This window comes from Oncorhynchus masou, chromosome 11 (assembly GCF_036934945.1).
Source record: "Oncorhynchus masou masou isolate Uvic2021 chromosome 11, UVic_Omas_1.1, whole genome shotgun sequence".
NCBI classification, from domain to species: domain Eukaryota; kingdom Metazoa; phylum Chordata; class Actinopteri; order Salmoniformes; family Salmonidae; genus Oncorhynchus; species Oncorhynchus masou.
The window spans coordinates 30,434,047-30,445,608 of record NC_088222.1 but is presented as its reverse complement, the minus strand read 5'-3'; the positions used below and the strand labels follow the sequence as shown (position 1 = coordinate 30,445,608).

The window sequence follows — 11,562 nt, the reverse complement described above, 5'->3', positions numbered from 1 at the left end:
TATTTCTCCTGTCTTATCTGGTGTCCTGTGTGAATTTAAGTATGCTCTCTATTTCTCTCTCTCTTTCTGTCTTTCTCTCTCTCGGGGGACCTGAGCCCTAGGACCATGCCTCAGGACTACCTGGCATTATGACTCCTTGCTGTTCTCCAGTCCACCTGGCCTTGCTGCTGCTCCAGTTTCAACTGTTCTGCCTGCGGCTATGGAACCCTGACCTGTTCACTGGACGTGCTACCTGCCCCAGACCTGCTGTTTTCAACTCTCTAGAGACTAGAGGTCTACCGATTAATCGGAATGGCCGATTAATTGGGGACGATTTCAATCGGAAATCGGTATTTTTGGGCACCGATTTTGCCTTTTTAAAATATATTTTTTACAACTTTATTTAACAAGGCAAGTCAGTTAAGAACACATTCTTTTTTTCAATGACGGCCCAGGAACGGTGGGTTAACTGCTATGTTCGGTGGCAGAATGACAGATTTTTACCTTGTCAGCTCAGGGATTCAATATTGCAACCTTACGGTTAACTAGTCCAACGCTCTAACCACCTGCCTCACGAGGAGCCAGCCTGTTACGCCAATGCAGTAAGAAGCCAAGGTAAGTTGCTAGCTAGCATTAAACTTATCTTATAAAAAACAAACAATCAATCATAATCACTAGTTATAACTACATATGGTTGATGATATTACTAGTTTATCTAGCGTGTCCTGCGTTGCATATAATCAATTAGTTAGCGGGGTGCACGCTAATAGCGTTTCAAACGTCACTCGCTCTGAGACTTGGAGTAGTTGTTCCCCTTGCTCTGCATGGGTAACGCTGCTTCAAGGGTGGCTGTTGTCGATGTGTTCCTGGTTCGAGCCCGGGTAGCGGCTAGGAGAGGGATGGAAGCTATACTGTTACACTGGCAATACTAAAGTGCCTATAAGAACATCCAATAGTCAAAGGTATATGAAATACAACTGGTATAGAGAGAAATAGTCCTATAATTCCTATAATAACTACAACCTAAAACTTCTTACCTGGGAATATTGAAGACTCATGTTAAAAGGAACCACCAGCTTTCATATGTTCTGAGCAAGGAACTTAAACAGCTTTTTACATGGCACATATTGCACATTTGCATTATTTACACCAAATTGAACATGTTTCATTATTTATTGGAGGCTAATAAAAAATACTTTCTCAACAAAAGAACACAAATATATGTTTGCATTAATGGCAAAAGTTATTAATTATGTGCACATTTTAACATACATTTCCCAAGTAGAATTTAAGTGAAATGCCTGGGGGACATGACACAATTCTCAGTGTCAGTTAAAAAATATGATTTTTTTTAATAATAAAGTTTAAATTAATGCTATATTTATTTCAATTCATTATATTGGACATTTCAATGTATATACAAAATATTTTAACATATGATTTTGGTGACCCAATTCTCTATAAAAAGTCAGAGGGACTGAAATATTACTTGAGCCCAAAAATGACCCACATACTATACATAATTACTTTACTTGTGAAGAGGGTGTTTGACAGTGTTTTTCTTCTCCCAAGGTTTAAGACAGGACTATTCCTCCATCCCTGCTGCTGCCACACCATTCAGGAGTGTTGGTACAGCCATGCTGTCACCTTGTAATTATGGATAGTGATCTGGAGTTCGAAAAGTATAGTTTGGAGGACACAGTCGCATACACACCTCCTCCCAGCCAGCTGCCCCACTACTGGCCCTCCCCATTGGGCCAGTCATCCAGATCCATAGCCCAGCCTGGTCACAGCAGCCAAGGCCTCCCAGTCAGGCCACCACTCAATCTAAGCTGCTCAAACTCGCAAGGAGCATAGGTAAAAAGAGCACCTGAATAGAAAATCCAATTTGCCACACAAATCCACATATTGACTTTTACTTGAAAACAAAAACAAATCGACACTACCAGTTTAACATGATCTGCTGTGTGTTTGACCAATTGTATATGTGAAATGGGAGTTGACCCAGATGTAGGTTGTTGTTGTAGAGGAGCTGAAAAGCAGCATGCCCAACGTGAATTTACCACCTACTTGCACCAGCCTCCACTCCCTCCAGGCAGTCAGGAACAGCCGCATCCTGGAGGCTAATGGCCAGCTCCCCACGAACCACCCCACCTCCCGCCTGACCCCTATCGCAGGTTGAACCAGGTCTCCACCTGGTGGGTTAGTATTTTAGTAGGGAGAGCATATACTAAACCATAATGTCTATACACACCATCATGTACATATCTATTTATATTCCGGACTATGACATTGTTTATTCTGATATTTTTGGGATTTGTGTGTATTAAGTATTACTGCACTGTTGGAGCTAGAAACTGAAGCATTTCACTGCACCTGCGATAACATCTGCAAAATATGTATACACAACCAATAAAATTTGATTGCATCGAAGCAAGTGTATAGAAATCCATAGGAACTGAATTTTGTACTTGGTTTTATTTCATACACATGTGTAGGCCATAATATTTCCAAACGTATTATTACCTCCTACAGTAGGTGCGTCTTCAGTCAAGCTTAGGAGTGGTGGCCAATCTTCATTTGTCCCTGCCAAAACCCTGAGCTCCAGTGACCCTGCGACTGGAGCAGTACGCCAGTCCCTGAGAGAATCATTTCAGGCCTCTTCCATCAGAGGGCTGCAGAGACCCCAGTCCCTTAGCCCCGCTGGTTTGAGGAACCCCTGTCCCAGTAAGGCCCTCTCAGTTGGAGAGTACCTGTCAAGTCATGGTCGTGTCTATGCCTCCCCTGAGAGATCCACTACCCTGATTTGGGACAGAATGGGGCAGCCTGCCAATGTACGTAGGCAAAACGGTGTACTCAACATTCCTTAGTAATCTGTAACAAACTCTCACTTAAAATATTTTCACTTCATGTATTAAAGTACATTAAACAGTAGGTTTGATTTCTGTACATTTCATTTGAGTTGTCATACAGTACTGATTTATTTAGTGTGGCTTCACAACCCTTCCACTGGAACTGGACACCCCTCCTTTCTCAGTTATACATGCAAGGTGCTGCACAAATACAACTTAAATTATTCAAATGTTTTGATTTGACACACAAATCCACATACTTAGAACCGATACAGTATATCATTTTTAACATAAGTATCAAACGGGCCTCAGTCATAAAAAAAACATCATTTTCTGCATACTACTTTTACACTGGTTGACATGTAAATGTCTTCCTCAATCATTCCAGTACCTCTGCACATTGAAATAATGGTACTGCACGACCTGTATATAAATCTGTATATATCTGCATTCATGTGTTTCATTTTTTTCTTCTCTCCATTTCACTTGTTTTATTTCTTATCTATTTTACTATATCTATTGTGCATTATAGGAAAAGAGCTCACAAGTTATGTACTGTTTTACACATTCTTTATTCTGTGCATGTGACAAAAATTGTAACAATTTATACTACGTTTCAGTTGAAAACTCAGAATTTAACACTTAGAGGACAGTTACAGTATTGGGCCTAGGGGCTCTAACTTCAGATAGTCATAGCAATTTGTTGCAAAGTGAGTGAGCAGTTGTGGTATACACTGCACTTCCACCTATTAGTTCGTACATACAGACATGTTTAAGATTTCTAAACTTTACAATAGTTACATGACGTATGTCTAGTTGTAGAGACAGGGACCAGCAGTTTTGGAATAAAATATTGAAGACTGAGCGCAGTCTACTCCCCCACCGCCCCCACCCTTCCGAGCTATCAGGGAGCTACGTGATTGGTCCAGGCCTGAAAACAGCCTTAAGGATCTAGAATGTTGTACAGGCCTCTCATTTGCACCATGAGAAATATAACCTAATTTAACAAGGAGACTACGGAAAGACTGTTTGAACCCGAAAAGTGTCATTTAAAAAAGACACCAGTGACTTGGTTTGGTAAGTATGTATTACGTTTAATGCAATATGACAACGGGGCCTTGTCACGAAGGCCTACGGGCCTCCACCCCAGTCGAAAAAAGTAACAATGGTGGCTAGCTAGCCAAGTTAATTAACGGAATAGCTAGCTCGGAAATATATCGTGACTTTTGCAAGCCAATGTTCATTTGTGTTTTCTATCAGTGCACACTTTCTAAAGTATATACACAGTTGTGGGGTTACTGCGTTTATTTTACTAATAATATTGATTACAATTGCTGGGAATGCTATTGCTAACTAGTTAGCTCGCTAATTTAGCACAGAACAGAAAAACATTTGCAAAGCATCAGTATTGCACACTTGTTGGAGTCCTGAAACAAAATCATAGATTCGACGTATGCTTAAATATCATTTAGCATATTATTCATGTGTATTCATTATTTTTGCTACAGTCACCTGTGCGCTCGCGCTATACGTCATTGTTGGCGGGGTTGTGTGCCCACAATGTAAACAGAAGCCGCCATATTTATTGCGTCTGGGCGCTCTCTGCTGTCTTGTCAGTGGGTTGTAACTAGATGGAGTACAACTACGACCGGAAGTGACTTTTCGTGGCAGGCTAGGAGAGCATTTTAGCTAACCCTTTTCCTAACCTTAACCTCATTATCCTAAACCTGCAACGTTAATGATCCTAACCTGCTACGAAAAAGTAACTTCCTGTCATAACGGTATTCCACCCAGGTAGGATAATTTACGCGGCTGTGACTAGATGCAGTACAGCTACAACCGGAAGGGACGTTTCCTAGCAGGTTAGGAGAGCATTGTAGCTAACCCTTTTCCTAACATTAACCTAATTCTCCAAACCTGACATTCTCCTAACCTAATCAAGCATTATAGCTGTCTGCTTTATTTCCACAAAACAATTATTTTTCAGGATAGATAATATAATGGAAACTGATTTATCAGCTATGTGTTTTCCTGTTATCTATTTCAAGTGTCTCCTCCCTTGCTGATGACAACAACAAAAAGCATAACACTTCACTGATGGTTTGAGAGCTCAGCATCAAATGTGAATGCTGAAATGCAATGTGTTTTTAATCTTTCAGTCTTAACATTTAGTAGTTTTTATGTCAATGTTTATTCAGTATTGATGAAGATCAGTCTGTTGATTATTTAATTGAATCAAATGTGTTGACACATTTGTATTGATCTATGCATTTACAAGAGGTCCTGATTGAATGAATAAAATGAGATCAACTTAATCCTCTCCTCTTTTGTGTTTGGACCAGACAGGATACAAATAGAATGGACCGTGGTGGAGGGGTCTTGAACTTTCAGATGCAGAACTCAAAGATGCAACACACAATGATAATGCAGGATTTTGGTATGTCATCTCTATCAATACTCCATGGCCTTTTGTTCATTTGACTGTGTCTGTGTATGTTCGATCTGATAAGATGAGTCTAACAGTTCCTCCTGACTTCCCCAGTGGCAGGTATGGGTGGCATGGCCCACATCGACGGTGACCACATTGTGGTGTCTGTGCCAGAGGCGGTGCTGGTGTCAGATGTGGTGACTGATGAGGAGGGCATCACATTTGAGCATGACCTGGGCTCAGAGGTTGTAGAGGGGCCAGACATCTGCTGCAGTGACGACCCTGACGGCATGATCATGACTGAGTCGGTCCTGGGGGCCGAGGTGGCCATCGATGAGGTGCTGGACTCAGACCACCATCAACATGTGCTGACAGCAGAGCTCATAGAGGAATCAGACAGTGTTCCTGACCGGGTGTTTGAGATGGTCACTGAGGAGGAGATCATGGTCTCTAACTGCAACTCAGAGACATATGTGGAGGAGATGGAAGACTCTGCAGTCACCATCGATGAGCAGGACGATGAGGATGGGGGGAGTGTCTCTGAGGACTACCTGGTGATCTCCTGTAAGTCGCATACATCTTCTGTTCTTAGAACTACTAGCATTTCATGGTAAGGTTGTATTCGGCGCATGTGACAAATACAATTTGATTTGATTTGGTCCAAAACTGACAGAATAATTGCCTTCAATAGGATGAATCAGAGAATGTACACACCCCTACATATTTATTTGGACAGTGAAGCTTAAACAATTAAGTTATCTCTATACTCCAGCATTTTGGATTTGAGATCAAATGTTTTATGACGCGAAAGAACAGAATGTCACCTTTTATTTGAAGGTATTTTCATACATATCTGTTTTACCATTTACAAATGAACACACTTTATGTATCTAGTCCATTTGAAGGTGTGCTAAGTATTTGGACAAATTCACTTATAGTGTATTCCATTTAGTCTAAAGTTTAGTATTTGGTCCCATATTCCTAGCACGCAATGACTACATTAAGCTTGTGACTCTACAAACTTGTTGGATGCATTTGCAGTTGGATGCATTATTTACCATGAATTTCTATTGGGAACAACATAATCTGAAACACAACCAAAACAAACTGCAAATGCATCCAACAAGCTTGCCATGCTCATTGTGTGCTAGGAATATTGGACCAAAACTCTAAACTTAAGACTAACTTGAATACACGATAAGTGAATTTGCCCAAATACTTTAGACACCTTCAAATGGGGTGACTAGATACATAAAGTGCATTCATTTGTAAAAGGTAAAACAGATATGTATGAAAATACCTTCAAATAAAAGGTCACATTCTGTACTGTCGCCTCATATGAAACATTTGATCTCAAATCCAAAATGCTATATTATAGAGCCAAATTATAAGTTTTAGCTTCACTGTCGAAATAAATACACAGGGGAGTGAACAATAATTGTGCTGTTTGTGCAGTGGATGATGTTGAGGAGAAGTTGGACATGGAGGACACGCCCCTTAAGATGGGTTCTGAGGTGATGCCTGAGGAGGATGGCTCCAAAGAGGGCGACTACGACTCTGAGTGCATCAAAGTCTACATCTTCAAGGCAGAGGCTGATGATGATGTTAACATAGGCGAGGACTGCTATTATTTGGCTTTCTGAAAGTTACGACTTATTTGAAAGGCACACCTCTGTTTAGTTTTCCTGACTTCAGACGTTTACTGTGAGTGCAGGTGGCACAGAGATTGTAGCTGAGAGTGACTTCCACAACGGTCACACAGTGCTGGAGACTGGGGGCATTGGCAAGCTGTCTCGAGAGAAGATGGTCTACATGGCAGTGAAAGACCCTTCCCAGGAGGATTCAGAGATCAGTGAGTCCCCTGAATTACCAGCACTTCCTCCAATCCCTTATACACATCAGATCATATATCTGTCTTATTCTTTTTGTCCCAATAAGTGGTTGTAGTATTAAATATAATGACTACGTTTTGCTTGTCTCTGAGCAGACTGTGCTGAGATGGCAAATGAGGTGTACATGGAGGTGATAGTGGGAGAGGAGGATGCCCCTGCCATTCAGGACTCCCTGGAAGACTCCAGCCATAATAAGAACTTTGGCACCATAGCCTGGGCTGCAGCTTATGGTAAAGCTGACTCCTTTCCTTCATAGGCATGCATTCAGTATGCTGTAAGATAGAATTCTCCATTTAGCCTTACATTTCGATTTTGTTCACATCATGATTTTTGAGTGTTGAATTGGTGGATGTGGTATATGACATAGGCTCAAAATAATTTTCTCTAGGTAACAGTCTGGACTCCAGGCTGGAGAACAAGAACAACACAGGTACACATTACCTGAAGATCAGCGACAGCCTGAGTACAAGTAGAGCTCTCAAACAGAATATCAAGAAAAAGAAGAAGGGAGAGACACGTCAGTGTCAGACAGGTATGGGGTTCTATGTTCATTAAACCATACAATTTTATAATATTCGTTTTTAGCTGTAGTCCTAACACTGCCTGGTCTTTTTCTTCCACTCTTTTCCCCAGCTGTGATCATTGGTCCAGATGGCCAACCTCTGACTGTGTACCCCTGTCACATCTGCGGGAAAAAGTTCAGATCACGAGGCTTCCTGAAAATCCACATGAAGAACCACCCGGACCACATGTTCAAGAAGAAGTACCAGTGCACAGACTGTGACTTTACCACCAACAAGAAGGTCAACTTCCACAACCACCTGGAGGGCCACAAGCTCATAGTGAAGAGTGACAGGGTACCAGAGTTCACTGAGTTCACGCGGCGTTACTGTGTGGAGAGCCCCCTCAGCTCCAACAAGCTCATCCTGCGTGACCAGGAACCCAAGCTGCACCACTGTAAGTACTGTGACTATGAGACAGCCGAGCAGGGTCTGCTCAACCGCCACCTGCTGGCTGTGCACAGCAAGAGCTTTGCCCATGTATGTGTGGAGTGTGCGAAAGGTTTCCGCCACCCCTCAGAGCTCAAGAAGCACATGAGGACCCACACAGGTGAGAAGCCTTACCACTGCCAGCACTGTGAGTTCCGCTGTGCCGACCAGTCCAACCTGAAGACCCACATAAAGAGTAAGCACGGCGCTGAGCTGCCCTTCAAGTGTGGGCACTGCCCCCAGGCCTTTCCTGACGAGCGGGAGCTGCAGAGACACATGGAGATCTTCCAGGGCCACAAGACGCACCAGTGTCCGCACTGCGAGCACAAAAGCACCAACTCCAGTGACCTGAAGCGCCACATTATCTCTGTGCACACCAAAGACTTCCCTCACAAGTGTGATGTGTGTGAGAAGGGCTTCCACCGGCCTTCGGAGCTCAAAAAACATGCAGAGACTCACAAAGGTGCCAGGCTGCACCAGTGCCGCCACTGTGACTTCAAGACGCCGGACCCGTTCATACTCAGCCGCCACATCCTGTCCGTCCACACCAAAGACTTGCCATTCAAGTGCAAGCGCTGTCGACGGGGCTTCAGGCACCAGCTGGAACTGAAGAAGCACATGAAGACCCACAGTGGACGGAAAGTGTACCAGTGCCAGTACTGTGAGTACAGCTCCTCTGACGCTTCTGGTTTCAAACGGCACGTCATATCCATCCACACCAAGGACTATCCCCACCGCTGTGACTACTGCACTAAAGGCTTCCGTAGGCCCTCTGAAAAGAGCCAGCACATTGCGCGGCATCACAAGGACATTTTAATGTAGAGTTCCACTTCACACACCCTTTCCCATATTCAGAACAATCCTATTCTCACTCACTATAGAGCAGGGAAATACAATGGTTTCAATGTGGTAAAGGATGACAATTGTCACATTTTCTTACAACTTTATTAGTTATTTATTAACCTTATCCTCACATCACCATTAGTACTCAAACCTAGAGTGCTATTCAAACAAACTTCGTCAGGCAAGTCCTGAATCAGAACATTGCTGAAAGCACATTTTTTTCAGTAGTATGTGCATGCCTGGATTGTTTGAATAGCACAACACTTGTTATATGCAGTATCAGTGCTAAGATAATTTGATTTGAACTAATGCCATGTTTGATTGACTGCTGACTATTCTCATTTTGACCTTGGGATAACTGTTCTCTGACAAGTCATTGTATGATTTTTAGTACTGTTTCTGCTAGCAATAAATTGTGAAAATAATGCATTTTAAAGACCCAGTTATAATTGCAAACGTAAACAGTCGTCTGTGTTCAGTTTTCTCTGTATTCAAAGGGATGGAAAGGGGATGTGGACGACTCGGCTTTGTACTCGTATGTGTCCATTATGCATTGAAATAATCGCTTGTCAGACAATCAGAGGTTTTCAATTTTTCTCTTGTGTGCACTACTAAAATAATTTTGCTCAGAGCCAACAACATCATGTTCACCATCAGGACTGTCTCTCATGCATCAGACAAAATCAGTGTTATCTATTCTCATGTCTCAACTGAAATGTTAGGAGCTCCTTTAGTAAATAAAGACATCTCCTGATAAATTGTTCACCTCAACCATTTATGCACTCTTCATATGAACTTTTTGCCATCATTCATTCAGTAACAAATAATGTAGCAACAGGTGGATTTGTGTTAAGATGACACTGCTTTGCATCTTACATGGGCACCTACTGACATCAAGTCATCCCGTGATTGACCTAGAGAGGTGAAATCAAGATTTTTGTTTATTGGTTTAGAATGCTGAACATCTGATTTGTGGAAATGTACTTTTTGAAATATCTTTGAAGGGTATAGATAACCCCCCCCCCCATGACAAAAATGATCAGTTTCTCTGATTTTACTATTTTATAGGTATGTGTTTGGGTAAAATGAATATTTTTCTTTTATTCTATAAACTATTAACAACATTTCTCCCAAATTAAAATATTGTCATTTAGAGCATTTATTTGCAGAAAATGACAACTGGTCCTCCACCAAATTTCAGTGGGTGTAAGACCCGGAGAGGCCTACAAGCCACAGTGTCTCGCACCCACTGTGAAATTTGGTGGAGGATCGGTGATGATCTAGGGGTGCTTCAGCAAAGCTGGAATCTGGCAGATTTGCATGAATCAAGCCCCTAACAAGGTTGTCCTGGAAGAAAACTTGCTTCCTTCTGCTCTGACTATGTTCGCCAACTCTGAGGATTGGTTTTTCCAGCCGGACAATGCTCCATGCCACACAGCCAGGTTAATCAAGGTGTGGATGGAGGACCACCAACTCAAGACCCTGTCATGGCCAGCCCAGTCTCCACACCTGAACCCCATTGAAAACCTCTGGAATGTGATCAAGAGGAAGATGGATGGTCACAAGCCATCAAACAAAGCTGAGCTGCTTGAATTTTGATGCACCAGGAGTGCATCAATGATGTCACTCTTGCTGCTGGTGATTCTCTGATCCACCTCTAAGCAGACGACACCATTCTGTATACTTCTGGCCCTTCTTTGGACACTGTTAACTAACTGCCAGACGAGCTTCAATGCCATAAAACTTCTGTGGTTTCCAACTGCTCTTAAATGCAAGTAAAACTAAATGCATGCTCTTCAACCGATCACTTCCCGCACCTGTCCGCCCGTCCAGCATCACTACTCTGGACGGTTCTGACTTGGAATATGTGGACAACTACAAATAACTAGATGTCTGGCTAGACTGTAAACTCTCCTTCCAGACTCACATTAAGCATCTCCAATCCAAAATGAAATCTAGAATCGGCTTCCTATTTCACAATAAAGCATCCGTCACTCATGCTGCCAAACATCCAAACTGACCATCCTACCGATCCTCGACAATGTCATCTATAAAATAGCCTCCAACACTACTCAACAAATTGGATGCAGTCTATCACAGTGCCATCCACTTTGTCACCAAAGCTCTATATATCACCCACCACTGCGACCTGTACGCTCTCGTTGGCTGGCCATCGCTTCATACTCTCTGCCAAACACACTGGCTCCAGGTCATCTACAAGTCTCTTCTAGGTAAAGCCCTGCCTTATCTCAGCTCACTGGTCACCATAGCAGCACCCACCCGTAGCACGCGCTCCAGCAGGTATATCTCACTGGTCACCCCCAAAGCCAATTCCCCCTTTGGTCGCCTTTCCTTCCAGTTTTCTGCTGCCAATGACTGGAACGAACTGCAAAAATCACTGAAGCTGGAGACCCATATCTCCCTCACTAGCTTTAAGCACCAGCTGTCAGAGCAGCTCACAGATCACTGCACCTATACATAGCCCATCTGTAAACAGCCCATCCAACGACCTCATCCCCATACCGTATTTATTTATTTATCTTGCTCCTTTGCACCCCAGTATCTCTACTTGCACATTC

General features: G+C 42.7%; 1 protein-coding gene across 4 annotated transcripts; it reads left to right on the top strand.

The window, feature by feature from the left end:
* The first annotated feature begins 3,716 nt into the window (after positions 1-3,716).
* LOC135548495 (zinc finger protein 711-like) lies at positions 3,717-9,741 on the top strand. 4 transcript variants are annotated; one of them, XM_064978171.1, is made up of 8 exons: positions 3,718-3,908; positions 5,178-5,268; positions 5,374-5,823; positions 6,715-6,873; positions 6,974-7,111; positions 7,247-7,381; positions 7,540-7,683; positions 7,785-9,741. In XM_064978171.1, the coding sequence occupies exons 2-8, from the start codon at positions 5,190-5,192 to the stop codon at positions 8,960-8,962; spliced, it is 2,283 nt and encodes a 760-aa protein (XP_064834243.1). In that variant the 5' UTR covers positions 3,718-3,908; positions 5,178-5,189; the 3' UTR covers positions 8,963-9,741. The 4 variants fall into 4 exon arrangements, with proteins under 4 accessions (XP_064834245.1, XP_064834243.1, XP_064834242.1 ...); XM_064978170.1 differs by having other exon boundaries at positions 5,174-5,268; XM_064978172.1 differs by lacking the exon at positions 3,718-3,908 and adding an exon at positions 4,226-4,693 and having other exon boundaries at positions 5,174-5,268.
* Positions 9,742-11,562: the final 1,821 nt, after the last annotated feature.